General features: G+C 37.3%; 1 protein-coding gene across 1 annotated transcript in view; it reads left to right on the top strand.

Annotated features, from left to right (window-relative positions):
* The first annotated feature begins 13,556 nt into the window (after nucleotides 1-13,556).
* Nucleotides 13,557-15,796, top strand: part of LOC149227424 (pentatricopeptide repeat-containing protein At5g67570, chloroplastic-like) — a 428,343-nt gene continuing 426,103 nt past the window's right edge. The window contains exon 1 of the mRNA XM_089377788.1: nucleotides 13,557-14,728. Within this exon, the coding sequence (XP_089233914.1) occupies nucleotides 13,821-14,728 (908 nt within the window). The 5' untranslated portion in view covers nucleotides 13,557-13,820. The remainder of the gene's footprint in view (nucleotides 14,729-15,796) is intronic.

The raw sequence follows: 15,796 nt of genomic DNA, 5'->3' as shown, positions 1-15,796 counted from the left end.
TTCCTCAAACTATTTGGAACTAATTTAACTGGACATAACTCAGTTAACTGAGCTAACTAATTACAACTCATCCTTATCTCCTTAATTAAGGGATAACTTCCTCAATCAAAGGGATAACTGTTGCATGTCCTCACATAGACTTCATGTTTGATTTTCTCCAACTAATTAACTCAAGATGAATTAATTAATTATTTTTCAAATAGCTGCTAAGACTAAATTCGAATTTTAATTCTCAATTTTAATTCAAGGACTAATTAAAATTGGAATCTATCCTGAAATGCTATTTATAGAATGCTATTCTTAACATTTTTATTTTTAACATTCCTTGTTGTTATTTTCCACACTGGTCCCTGAAATGCTATCTATAGCAATGTTATTTATAGCATTTCTATTTTTAGCATTTCTTGTTGCTATTTTCAACACACTTCCTGTACATATTGTTTTGCGCTTTCTTTTTCTTTTGCCTGAGTTAGTTGTGTGTCCGTTGTGTAGTCATGTCATGTCGTATCTCATTGTTGGTCATTGTACATAAATAAGACATGTGTAAAGTGCATGGCCCAAATACTTTGTAGTGCAATCAAAGAGAAGTGTGACAATTGCAACCTTGAGGGAACTAGATGGAAAATATGATTCGTCAAATAGGAGAATCTTGAGGGAACTTATTAGATCCATGCTTATGCTAGCACCTGAACTGCTTAACTTGGCCTATGTCTACTTGTGTGTTAATGCTTGTCCAATCTAGTAGAGAAGGGATAAGGGGAAAATATAAAGCGAGCAAACCTAAATCAGAGGTCTTAAAATACTTCTCTGAAGGGGAAACCTCCTCTACTCTCAATAAGTTGGGATCCCTCTTCTTCCCATTGAAAATAATAAGTGTCGATGCATAGTTATACTAAATATATAAATAAAGGGTGAAAAAAGATAAAGGATTCCTACACATGGAGGTGAAGCAAGCGACTTCACAGGGGTACATTCCAGGCTTGCTGGTAGTGAAGCAATGTTTGTTCTCCAAAAGTGACTCCGTCGGGGTACTGTCCATGCCTACTAGCAATAGAGCAGCACCAGGGATGAAAATTCTATACTCTGAATATCCTAAACTTGCCACACACATTAACCTTTCCTGAATTGAAACGATTGTGATACAGTGTATCTTTGTGTGAGTTCAACCAAGTAGAGAAAAGAGAATTTGTTATGTATGAAATTGGGTTGAAAAGGGGAACTTGGGACAATCAATACTTCCTGAAGGTATGACCCTTAACTGAAAGTTAATTCCCATACAAAGAAGCTGAAGTTCGCCTAGTGTGTTGCCAAATGTTGTTGATGCTACAACACTCTCCAAAATTTCACTACATTCTAATTTTGGAACCTACTTCATGATCGTATCAAGTGTCACCTTGGTCATCAAGTGTCATTGTGTTCTTGAGTGTTCTTAAGTGTCGTCGCATTGAGTAGAATATCTATATTCACATTTTATGGTTGTAACACCTTTGTTATTATAAAACGACACTTTCAGGTCTCAGTCACACACACTTCACTATTTGTACTTGGGGAATGTGCGTAAAGTGGCAATTTGATGTATATCCATTGTTAATCAAGTTTGTCTAAGTTTTATCGATGAGTTAGTATGTGTCACACATGATTTTATGTCTAGAACTCATCTTGCTCGCCCCTTGACCTATCATCTAGACTTAGACAAATTTTAGTTGCAAAGCGATCCCATTAACGCCTAGAGCGCATGAGCACACTCTGAAGCCTTGATGGGAGACCCTTCATTGTTCACAAGTGCGCCCCACACCCTCCTTGAGAGTTGGGCACACTCCAAAAGCATGAATTCGCTTCCTTGTTCCAAATTGCGCCCTCCAAATGACTAAGTCTTCCTTGAGAACACCCCTTTGACTCGAAGAAGTGCACCCTCATTGGCGCACCCTGAAGACCCAAAGATCAATCCTTCAACCTTCCCCTATGCACCATGCACCCTCCTGAATTGCTTGAGTGCATCAACGCACCTTGAAGGCACAAAGCCCTAGACTTCAACCTTCAAGAGTGCGCCCTACACTCTTCTTGAGGCCTCTTGAGCGCATGAGCACACCTCGAAGGCACGAAGCCTTCAACCTTTGGGAGTGCGCCTTGTGCCTTCTCTCTCTCCCTTGAGCACATAGCACACTTGGGAAGCCCGAAGCCTTCCCCTTCATCCTTCAGACTTGCGACATGCGCCCTGACTTGATTGCTTTCATCCTTTGTGTGCATCAGTGCATGCTAAAGCCTCGAAGCTCCTCCTCCCCAATCCTTCAACCTTTCAAAGCGTGCCCTTGTGCCTTGAAGCTCCATTGACCGTTTTAAGCTCACCAAAAAGGCATAAATAAGAAAACATGCATAAAACATGGTAGAGTAGGCAATTTTCAGACTAATAGTTGCTTGTCATGAGTGATTACAAAAGCATGTATTCCAAGGACCTCATGGCAAGTACACACGAGGAAGAACGGGTAAAGAGCATAAACAAAGGAAGCGTGAAAAGAACCAAGAACACACCTGAAACTTGATGATTGAAGCACCATAAAGACTCGAAGATTAAAGATCCTTTGGAGGGTGAGAGTGCTATGATCAGATGATGAACAAAGAATAGATATAGTGGCAACGATGTCACCACTGAAGCAAATCCATGTCATGAATCACTGTCAGTCTCGGTCATCCAAGAAAGTGACGTGTCTTGTTTCATCATATGATGATGTGGAAGTCAAGATGTAATATTGTAATCATTGTAAAGGACAAACAAGTAGAAATAACAAGAGTCATGTGTGAACTCAAGAGTCACGAAAGTCCAAAGGACATGTAATACCAAAAGTCATAAGTAATTCCAAAAGTCATTTGGAATTTTGAAGGTTGTAGAAGTCAAAATCTCACTAGAAGTTAGAAAGTCAAGAGTCATGAGGATATGAAAGGTCACTCCTCAAGTTATAAATAGATCCTCATTTCTCATGTAAAGAACTTTTAACCTTGGCTTCTCCCATAAGGCATAAGAGAGATAAGTTAGTACTTTTGGGGAGTAAGTGGTGGCTCCAACGCTCCACTATTGGAGCAAGTGATATTCATTGTATTCATGCATTTCAGACTTTTACTTAATATTTGAAGCTTGATGGCCAACATGTTTCATACATGGATTATGAATGTTTGTAAGACTATTCTGTGAATGTTTATGATTCATGTTTTCTTTCACCAGTACTAAGGTAGTTGAACTATTTCGGTTATTTTAGTGCTTATCTTATTGAGAATGTGTTGTAATATTTATAGCGATTGTCATGTCTTTGAAAACTATTCCGCTGGATGTTAGAAGAAACATTCATGTTTATGTGTGTCTTTATTAGGGTGGTACTATTACCTCTCTCTTAGAGGCTCACTTTTTCTCCCCTCTGCAGTAGAATAACCTTGATGCACCTGCAATTGAACATTCACTAGGCACACTTACTTGCTTTTTGAAGGCACATATGCGATTCTCTCTCTTGTTGACAACTAAAGCCAAGGCAGATATTTAAGTAGATGGCAGTCAGGCCGTATTCCGGATGGGGCTCCTATACCAAACGGTGTGAGGTCTAATTGGGACCGCATATCAGGGAGACCCCTTTGAATGTTGGCAGGTCCAACACTATCAACACGACCATTGATGTGTGTTGTTTATAAACATGAGATAACTCATCATTAATGAAAATGAGTGTCAAGGTACCATAGTACATTTTGACAAGAAAGAATGAATGGGTTGAAGTCGAGTCACTTGTAGAATTTGACGATACAAAGACATTGAAGTATTTCCGCTGTCATAAGTTAGGAAACCTACCATTAATGAATGAAAACTCCAAGGTATTATAAAAATATCTAATCTTGAACCTAGATAGTGTGTTGAAGTTGATGAGACAAGACTTAACATGAGTAAAAAATAGTTACGAAGAATAGTGATTTGAAGGACGAACCAAAAATATGATGCAAAATGTACCTACCATTAATGAATGTGACCTCCAAGGTATTATTAAAATATATAGTCTTGAACCTAGATAATGTGTTGAAGTCGATGTGACAAGAATTAACATGAGTACAAAATAATTATGAAGAATAGTGATTTGAAGGATGAACCAACAATATGATGCAAAATGTGTGAATTATGCCTACCAAAAATCTAGTTTTTTAACATAATTCATGCTTAGCTATGCCAAAAATTGGTTTTCACAACTAGGCTTATATATATATATATATAAAGAAAAATGAATCAAGAAGGAGTAGGATTGGGAAGGTTTCCCTCCTCAATTATCATCTCCATCTCATCTTTCTGGAGTACATTTGCAATGAACTCATATTTAGACATTGGCATGTGATGCAACCTCAACTTGTGACCATTCACTAGGAAGGAGACATGTTCTTAATCAATTGTGTTAATTTGGACTGATCCATTTTAAAAAATAGTTTCTATTTCATAGGGCCCCAACCAATGAGTGGTAAAGCTTCCCTTTGAATTCTATCAAAAAAGAGAGCTTGGTCACCTAATTTGAACTTTTTTTTCTAATGAATCTATCATGCTACTTTATTCTTCGTTGTTGGACAAGAGCGCTCTGATAGATGGCATCTTGTTTGATCTCATCTAATTCATTAAGTTGTATTATCCTTTATTGTTATGCATCTGAAAGGTTCATCCCCAATTGAGTTGCAGTCCTAAAAAAATTGTCTTGAAATTCCATGGAGAGGACTCTTTTACCATAAACCAACTCATAGGGTGTGAATCTCGTAGTGTTCCTCCAAGTAGTTCTATAAGTCCACAATGCTTCAGGTTGCTAGCCTACCCCATCTTTGTGATGAATCTAAACTGTTTTTGTCAAAATGGCTTCTAGTACTTTACTGGTGGACTCTACCTATGCATTAGCTTGTGGATGGTATGGAGAAGAAGCACCATGCTTAATTTGGTATTTTCAGAGAATAGATTGGATGAGTTTCTATGTGAATTATGTCCCTTGATATGTAGCAATTTCTCTAAGCACACTAAATACATTGAGAATATCCTCATAAAAAAATCTACAGTTGATTGTTCATTAGCTTAAATAAATCCTTAACTTCTACCCATTTAGTAACGTAATCAATGCATGCAAGAATATACATTTTCTTTCTTGACATTGGAGTGATATGCCCAACAAAGTCCAAAGCTCACTTTTCAAATGCTTCAATAAGTACTCGAGGGCACAAATGAATCTCATTGGTTTGTTCTAATCGCCCATTTTTTTAGCGACTATCATAGCTCTTGACATCCTTGAAAGGGTTAGGCCAATAGCACCCCAAATGCAATACCTAATAACTTGTCCTTTTGTCAGTGAAGTATCCCCCACATGGCTCATCATGGCATGCCTTCAAAATATCAAAAATTCTATCTTCTTGGATACACTTTTGGAAGATGAGATAAACTCCAATACATAAAATATCACCATCAACCCATGAGTAGGTAGCAATTTCCTTGACAATTATTTATTTCTCCCTCGAAGACAAATGTTGTGGTAGCTTTCCTCTAGCCAAATAGTAGGTGATGTATGCATATCATGGAGAGTGAGTGGATAAAACTGATAAATGTTCATATGGAATTTTATCATATGTAGGAGTAATTTCACCATTAGTATGAATTTTGGAAAGGAAATATGCAACTCAGTTTTCTTTCCCATGATGATCAACAATGGTGATATGGAATTCGTAGCAACAAAAGCCATCTAGTAATCCTACCATTAGTGATTGTCTTTATTCATTAAATAGAAATTAGCAAAAACATTAGTGTGAATGAACACTTCATAACCGATAATAGTGCCTAAATTTGTTGATTGCATGAACAATTTCTAGACACTCGTTCTGAAGGACAATGTAATTAATTTTAATATGTGAGGTTCTTATTGACAAAATAAATGGTATGATAAAATTTATTTTCTTTCTATCCTAAAACAACACCAAGTGCAATGTCAAAAGTTTTTGTGGAGATGTGAAAGGGCAGAGACCAATTTGGTCTCCTTAGGATGAGTGAATTAGAAAGTTTTTATTTTAAAGTCTCAAATGCATATTGACAACAATCATCCCAAGAAAATTTAACATTTTTACAAAGTAACTTTTACAATGGTGCAACAACTTTTGCAAAAATTGTTTAGCGTACCCCTGCTCCGAAGTCTCAACATGCAATCTTTCTGACCCCCTATTACTATTGCTTCCCCTGCAGATATATGCTCGTTAACAAACCATGTTTGTAGGTGCACCACCCTGGAGTGTCAAAGACTAGAAAGGAGTAGATACTAATGTGAAAAGGGGAAAGGGAGAAGCAGGCAAGGAGAAGGAGACAACCCCCCCTCGCTTGCTTGAAGACAAGACAAAGAGAGGCACTGGTCTTGAATGGAAACTAGAGATGCCAATAGAGGAAACAACTGCGTGAATAAGGAAAAATATAAGGACAATGTGTTTCTAAACAAAAATAAACTAGAAAAACAATGGAGCCAAATGGAAATTATGAGAAGAGAGTGGAAGAGATTTAAAAATGATGGAGAGGGCATGATGGCCATCACATCTCGTACAAACTAGAGTATGAGCACAATTAACCATCATGATGCCATCCAAGACCTAATTGTTTGCCACAATACATTAATTTAGGCGGGAGGGGGCACACCACTCACCGTGATTATGTGAGGTGGAAACACCGGGATCATGGCCCTATACACCTAATTTAGGGTTTAAATTTTTTTATTATAAGTGATTTTTAATTCGGTTAGTCAGCTGCAAAAATATCTCATATTGATTAGATCTAAAATGTCATTTCCTTTGTGTGTACAAGATGGTGATGTACAAAACTAAGAGTAAAGATTACTAACAAGAATTGGTTTTTGTATTAATTGTGTCAATAGATGGATATGTATTGGAATAGGATGGAAGGTTCTAGGTTGAATAGTGGAGGATTGATTTTTATATTAATTATGTCAATGGTGTTAGAAATACAGAGAGGGGGGATGAATTAGTATTTTGTGTTGAATCAAGTTTTACACAGTTTTCATTTTTCTTTACAATGTTCACTGAATCATTATTAAACTCTTAGCACATAATGACAACAATTCTACACATAAGTAGATAATACATGTAGACCATGAGCATCATAAATGCAAGTGAAACATAAGAGTACAACACATCAACAAGTCAACATCATCATCATCATAGAGACACCAGATATTAGGTGGAAAACCAAACTAGGAAAAACCACCATTGTTGTTGTCTTTGTCTTCTTTTATTAATATTCAAAAAATCATGTTTTACATCTTGCATTGGCGCATTCTTTTACCAATGTGCATGCTCCTACCTGTTGGAGGATACCACCTCCTATTGTTTCTCCAGCTACCACTGGAAGGAAGCCACCACTCCCTAATCAAGTTCTCTGGCCACCACCGGAAGGAAGCTACCACTCCCTTACTGAAGGCTCCAACCCTCAAACCCTTTGTGGACCTCGTTTCAAAATATTTCACATTGGATCCACCTGCAACAAACTCAAATGCCATAGGCCACGTTTCATGAAATGTTTCAAACTGGACACACATATAACATTTTTCTCATCAATCTTGTTCAGACAACAATCAATAACAAATACAAACTTGTCATAAATATATAACTACATACATCATCAATCAATCAGGTAAAACCATCAAATTTATTGTATCAATCTTTGCTTCTATTCAACATGTACACCCAATAAAAAACCCTAATGGTATCTAATTAAACCTGGCACAAACCCTAGTAGCATCAAGTTATCTGCCAAAAATCTAATCTCAACACTGCTCAACAACTCAAACTTATTGTAACATAAATGCCCATGTAAATCAATTTGCCTCCAATCAAACTATGACTCCACTCAACCATGACAACAATGCAAGACCAAACCCTAATGGCATCTTATGACATTACCACAATGCACTAGACATATGAAAATACATCTCTGTATACAACAACAACAATATTATTTTGTCTCTGCTCAAGCATCAAATCTAACCTTACTTTCATACATGTCTTAGAACAATAAAATGTACTCTAAATGGAAAGCATATAAAAATCAAATTCAATGATAACAGCATGTGTGAACATACTCATGCTCATTGATATGTTCCTAGGCTCATTTCATCAATTCACTCACCATAAACAAAAGAAACTGCCCTCATACAACATACACCATACTTTAACACTGTATACACAGCAACATATACAATTCTTGTCCTCATACATTACATGTCATACTGCAAATAAACTTTGATCCTTGCAATAAAGTAGTTGCCACAAACCCTAACTGGAAAACTCTAACGTACATCAACCCATGCAACTCAACGAACCTGAATACAATCTCTGCTCTCAACCTCCTGCAATTAATATTGTCTCATAAAGATAACTCTACCCAAATACAAACCACAAACACTCTTTCTCTGCTCAATGAAAAAATACAAAATCACTGCACTTCTCATCAACTGAATATTCAACCCCTTTACAACTCAACATTCAAACTCTATGAAACTTCTTAGATATCTACTCATACAACTCATACTCTATGCTTAAAATACATCAGTAGCTAAGATGCATTAATCAATAAGGCAGGTCATAAGGGCTCATCTCAAACAAATGTGTTCTAAAATGTCATTTTGGCTTAATAAACCATCAACTGAACATAGATCAAACACTAGCAGCTATAATGAATGCAACCAATGGCATAACTAGCTCTCACCCAAGACAAATAACACCAAACATAAATACCCTGACTAGTAACTCAATAAAACTCATAACATCAATGGTTCTTTGCCACATAAGATTCAAGCATACAAAAATACATAGTGACATATATCTCTTTCATAAACCTTTGCAAAACAAGGTGTTAATCATGAAACAAGGACACTGCCATCGATTTCTACATCAAATCTTGCAATCACACCAGATTAGGTATTGCTTCTTCACAATTTGTAACTAATCTAGAGAGAAATCACCATATTCAACGCAAGGTTCAAGAAGCTTTAACATTGACAAATCACCAGATCAACAACTAGTATATGCTAGTGAGCACCTTCAATGCGATTTATACAACTCATAACCATTCAAAACAAACTCCTTGAATCAGTCCAAGACACACAAATGACATACTTTGTCTCCGCAGAACAATATATTAGTCACAAAGCACAAGTCTCTATCAACCATAAACCTGATGCTTCAGCTCTTGTAGTTATACAGAATAGATCTATGGTGCTCATACACTAGCAGATTGTCCTTAGTAATGACTATAAAGTAATAAATCAACTTGCCATCATTAAGCAAGGACACAAAAGAAAATTACTAGCACTCTAGCATTATATCAACGAAGACCTATCTCTGCAGAAAATCAATCACCAATAACCTCCACCTAAAAAATTCATATGATAGTCTATTGAGTGAAACATCAACCATGTAACATAGTGCTTGCGCAAAAACTCTATCATTGAACATATATCAACATTACAGATGTGCTTCTGCTAGTTAATTAATATCATACATATGGAGAATATATGCTTGCATACTTCAAATTTTACTTTATGCACTATTTTAGTCTTTGTGCATATAAACCAAGTCAAAATTCATTCACACATTCAACCATATATTTGGTAAATAAGAGTTTCAAGGATTCACATCCTTGCACTGGTATAGATTTGAAACACAACAACAATAGCTTTCACACATAATCATTAGATTTAGAGTGCTTGCGCCTTGCCCTTTGGTTAAAATCAAATCACCCAAGAATTTTGCAAATTGATCATTCTTCTTATGTGCAACAACTTAGGTTTGGATTTTCCCCACAGACTTGCGGATTTCCCCATAATCTCCTTCGAACTTGTGCTAGAACAAAGAAACAAATAAAAGAAGGGAATCTAGATCGATCTACACATAGTACATTTGTTGTCTAGTTGCCTTGAGAATTTATAGGCTCTCCACCCTTCAATTACCTTGGGCAAAACCCATAGACTTGTTGATGGTATTATTGACCAAATCGATTAGACGTTAAACACCCTCGATTAGATGAATTCCTTGGGAAATTCGATGGTTTGGCCTATGGTTTTTTAATTTCTTCACCTATAGGCATCTTCGCGGGGATAAGCATGGCTCCTAGAGAATGTCTTTGCAGGCACCAATGGGGCAACCTAGCGAAGATATAATAACTTCTCTCTGTGCATAATTGTCTCTCAAAGAAAATGCTCTAGTTGAGGGAAAATCACCTCCTCTCTGCCAAGAACTTTTCCATTTGTCTGCAATGCTTCTCCAACACCTGTGGAGCCTCTGCAAACATTAGACACACTTTAGTAGCACATCATCATTATAAGACATCACCTTGCCAGGAACCCCTGCATCCTCCTGCAACTCCTTCGCTAATCACCAAGAGTGTGATAAGACCATGATCCGGGGTGACATCAAGGCCAACAAACTAGCCATAATGCCGACAAATAGGTGGGTATATATTGGAATTGGATGGGAGGTTCTAAATTAAGCAATGGATAAATTATTTTGTATATTAGTTACGTCAATAGATGGAACTAGATGGGAGGTTCTAGATTGAACAATGGGGATATGTTCAGTTGTAGTACTTCCTTTTCATTTTTCGACTAGCTACAATATACATAGATACATGATATGTGAGGAAATATATGTTCACATGTGGATGAGAGGTTCTAGATTGAACAATGAGGATATGTTTAGTTGTAATACTTCCTTTTCATTTTTCAACTAGCTACAATATATGTAGATACATGATATGTGGGGAAATATATGTTCACATGTGTTATGTGAGGCACTGGTATGTAAGTTGATGAGTGGTTAAGTATGGGGTTTAGTCTCCATTAGGTTATTGGTTCAAATCTCATGAAAAGATGTTGACGGTGGAAGTTAAAATTGTCCCATCGAATATTTAGACTTCACTAAACCTCACACAATTCTAGTGATCACATTAAATATTTAAACTTAATCCAATCTCACACAATATTGGTAACACCATTTTATAAGTAAACAACTTGTTATTACCCCCCAACCTCTCGTTATTACATCTAACATCAAGACTAAACGTAACATAAACTAGGCGTAGTTTTTTGTTTTTTAAATAACTAAGTAGTTACACTTAACGCCTATCTGCATTCAAGTCACATGGCTGCGCACTACTTTGGTAAAATGTGAACTTTGGCTAGGATTATGTCAAATGCCAAGAATTGAATTGAATTGACGAATTTTAATGACGTCCATGAGACCAAAACAGTCTAAAGGACCCATATATCCAACTAACAAAACATCACACAATCAAGTTTCTCTCTATAACAACCCTCTTGGCGTGAATCATGATCAAAAAGTTTGTCGTCTTGTGCAACCTTCCTTCCGCAAATAGCTTACACAGTCTGTCCACTTTCAGGTTGCTTTCGAACTAGCTATGAATGTCCTCATAGGCAAGACACTCCATGATGAAGTGCCATTCAGTTTCAACCGCTCCTTCCCCACAAAAGACACAAGTTCTTTCTTCCTACTCTTCCTTGGGAACTACCCATCTACCTATTTCACATCTAAGATGATGGGATCTGGTCCTTAGTTGCGCTATTAAAATTTTAGCCTTTCCCTTGATTGCGATACTCAAATAGGTCTTTTCATCATGCGACCATGTTGGGTTGAAATTATTGACATATATCATTTTTTTACGGCCAACCTGTTTTTCTCACATGGTAGTCCTGAATTTTTCAAGCACCCAATTTTTTATATCCACTTTAGAATTAGGACAATCCCACCAATTGATTCCCCATTTTCCCATCCACTTGTCATTTTTCTTCCTCCAAGTTTTCTTCCTATGCTTTAACTCATCTGCCACAATCAACTTGGGCCAATGATGTTCATCCATGCCATCCACCTTTTTTAAATACGTTAACAAACGAATGATTGCTAAAGCTTCCATTGGAAACAAACCAACCTCCACTAGCAAGATCTCATATGGGACTATTGATTTGACTTTGAGGTTACTAGTGATTAAGTGTTTTTGAATTCTTTCTACCTGTCTCCATTTGTGATCTGACATGTTGCTCCCCCAAACTTCACACCCATAGAGGACAACCAGAGTAACTAACAATCCAAAAAGAGTTTTCTTGGTTTTCCAATCCCATAATTTTGCTTTCCTGCATCTATTCTGAAGAAGGTAAGAAGCTCTCCATCCCCCTTGTATCCTTCTCCCAACTGAACCTGTTATGAAAAACAATTCTTAGGTACTTGTACTCTTCCACTATCTCCAAGGCTTTTCCTTCAAAAATTAAGCTAACTTGTTGTTTTTTCCGCTTTAAAGAGAAGATCATGACATTAGCTTTTCTATTGTTTATCTGCATCCCCACCTCTTGACATAAGAACTCTAATGCCTTCAAACGCTCTCTCAAACCATGAGCATATTTTGCAATTAGAATAAGATGGTCTGCATACAAAAGCAACTTCACCACATATTTTGCTAATTGAACACCCTCTCCACTAGTGTTGTTCACCCATTCTTCCAACTTATCAATATATAAACTGAAAAGCGTGGGGAATGGGGGCACCCCTTCTTAACCCTAATGTCACTACCAAAGCATTAAAAAAAAACCTTCCTTGATTTTTGCGCTAACTTTCTCATTAAGTTTATGAACAACTTCTCATAATGATAGATTGTGCAAGAGCAAAAAAACTTGGATGCAACAAAATAGCAACTGGTTTAGTAAATGGGGTATTTGCTTGAACGCGTGTCCCATAAACAACAAAGAGATAAAAACTTTTTTTTTATTGAAAAGTTCCACAAGCGTACTTGGGATAAAGAGCTAGGAAGAAAGAAAAAGTACTATATTGAAGTGTTTAATCTCATTCATAGTCATCAACCAAAATCATACATAAAGGCCAATATCTCTTCGAGAGCCAAAATTCTTATTGCTCAATTAAGGACTAATTCTCATCAACTCCGTTGTGAAACATGGCGTTGGAAAAGGCCAAAGGAAGTGTGGGAGGAAAGAGTATGCATTTTTTGTTCTTCAAAAAAAGTGGAAATAGAAAAACATTTCATTTTAGAATGTGAGGCCTTCAAAGAAAGTTATGCAGATATGCTGGCAGCTAGCTTTTGGGATATTCTATTTAGCGAGGTGTTTGTCAAGAAGCTGGGAGCATTTATTTTGAAGCTTTACAAAAAAAGAGCAGAATACATCAAGTAGATGAAGAAGCAATATGTCCCATAGGCTATCTTTAGCCTCGTAGACGTTAAAATAATTTCTTTCTTTCTTTCTTTCTATACTCCCTTGGAATTCCAAGCTCTTCCATTCTTCTCCAAAAACTTATCTCTAAAAGCAATGTAAAAAACTTTCTTAAAATCAAAGAAGCAACTAAAAAACCTCCTCGCCGACGTCTCAAACTTTTTAGATGAAATACCTAAAAATGATGCAATAATCAATGTTAAATTGCATTTGCTTAAAACCAAATTGCCCTTTGGCTCTTTCACCATTTTTTCAAATAGTGATTTTACGCTCCAACATATTCCCATTAAGAGTATTGACCATAATAGTGTGGTGATTAGAGTGATTAGTGATTGCAATTCGTTATTTTGCGTCAAATGCCCAATGATTTTACTTCAAATTTACACACAGCCGTGGTCGGGATATCTGGATATGGTGTTCTATCTGCTCAGTGCGAACTCCGAGCTTGACACTACCATCCAGGAATTACGCCATACTTAGTGAAATACGAAGTCGGGAACTGCCAAGCTGCATCGAATTTCACTGGTTTATCGAAAACCTAATATGTCTCCGCTTGGCAGTTCCACTCCTCTATCCTCTACAATTAGTGTAGGGAGCTCAAATTTTTCCTGGTTCTCGGGTTCGAATCCCAGCTTATCCCACATATCCTCTCAGAAAATTCGTTGTACAATCAATGTGGACACTGAAAAACTTAAGCGTCAGCTAAACACTAAGGGAAAGCCTCCCGAAGCTAGAACTGCTCACAGGCTCCAAAGAAAAGAAACTCAGAATGTTAAACAATTCGTTAAAACAAAAAAAATTCCAGAAGAAGAATTATTATTTGCAGAGGACTCAGAATTTAAAGCTGCCTTCGATGATTACATCAAAGTCATGGACGATGTCAAGCGCAACCGAGAACAGCAGAACAATGAAGAAGAGAAAACGGAATTTGCTGACAACAAGCGGATTAATTTGAAGAATATGAATTTGAAGGCAAATTACAGGGGAGGCGATGAAAAGCTGGAAACGTACAGCAGGGATTCTAAGAGGAAAGTGCGTTTCAAAGAGTTTTCTTCAAAAAATTTTAAAGCTTCAAATGTCAAGATCGATTTTATTACGGACAACGATTTTAATTTGAAGCCATATTTTACGATTGACCGGGGCAACAGGAAAAAAATTGAGGAGGATTCCATGGTTTTTAATGCAAAACCAGGGCTTAAGGTAAATGTTGGACGGCGGATGGGAAGAGGCGGGTTAGAAACGAAGGGGAACGGTGGGAAGCAGAATGCAAGACTGAAGGGAGAAGATTCAGGGAAATTACGAGAAAAGTTTGGGAACAGCAGGGTGAGGAATAATGCCTTAGGTGCTGACGTGGGGGATGAAGTTGAGACAGAGCATAAAGCTTTTCTATTCTGCACAGACTCACGGCCCCGGTTTGGACCGGAGGATCGAGCTAGGCAACTGGCAGAACAGTAGGTTCCCCATCTTTTGTGCTCTTACTAAATCGTCTTATTATTTGCAGGCCTCTTTTTCCCTCTTGCTTTCCTTCTATTTCATTTGAGAAACTAGCAGTTATATTATACAAGAATCAGAACACTACAACGAAGATAATCAGCTACCTTAATGCAGTCAGCCCTACATTAGGACCCGAATAAGCATTCGGCAGAAACATTTCTGGCATTATTAATGACCAAAAACCCTTTGCCCTTGGTTTGAACACTCACCTAATCAAAAACTAATGTCTGAAAAGCGCAATCTCTGTAGGAAATACAGCACCGATGCATGAATACACTGCCATCGACCACTATATTGGCTGAGAAGGGAATGAACTTGCAATCGCGAGGCAAGACTGCACGCCAGTGTATGTTTCCTAGACAAATGAACTGCTGTCCAACACTATAGGGTGAAGATAAGATAAGATAATTATATTTATGTCTAATTAATGATCACAAAGTAGGTCAAAGGGACTGTTGAGTACAATGACGTCTATACAAAGTGGGAGAACCAAACGGTCTCCTAAAAAAGATACAATGCATGAAGTAAATCAACATCTAGCCCTAGCGGAGAAGATCTAGGAGCTAATAGGTATGAGGATCAGGCCCATCTCGCCTATCATCCGAGGCTGAATGAATAACACTGAAGAAATTCAATAAAGTCGGTTGGCCCGATGAAGAGCCGGTGGCAAGTGCAGACTGTCGACTAAATCGTTTCTTGGGGGGTTCGCACTGCTGATTGCTGGAGGACCTAGTCCGTCTCCCAGGGACATTCCCAAAACAAATGTTTGAGAGTCTGGGATGTGATAATTCCACCCCTAAATGACTGACGTCCTTATGATTTCTATTAAATAAGTAAATTGCTGAATTTACAAGCATCAACCACATAATAGTTGGAAATTAAATAGTGGAAGCATAGAATCAATTTTACACATACACAGGTAATTACTTGTTCAAAATCAATATTTCATTGTCTGCACAACATGTATGGATGAAAATATGGTATGTTTGTATGATGGCATGCAACTGTTTCGTATGACTGTATGG

Source organism: Pinus tabuliformis, chromosome J, assembly GCF_031772625.1.
Source record: "Pinus tabuliformis cultivar Carrire ecotype Pingquan chromosome J, CPIR1, whole genome shotgun sequence".
NCBI classification, from domain to species: Eukaryota; Viridiplantae; Streptophyta; class Pinopsida; order Pinales; family Pinaceae; genus Pinus; species Pinus tabuliformis.
The sequence above is the reverse complement of the archived record's forward strand: the minus strand, read 5'-3'. Positions and strand labels throughout refer to the sequence as shown.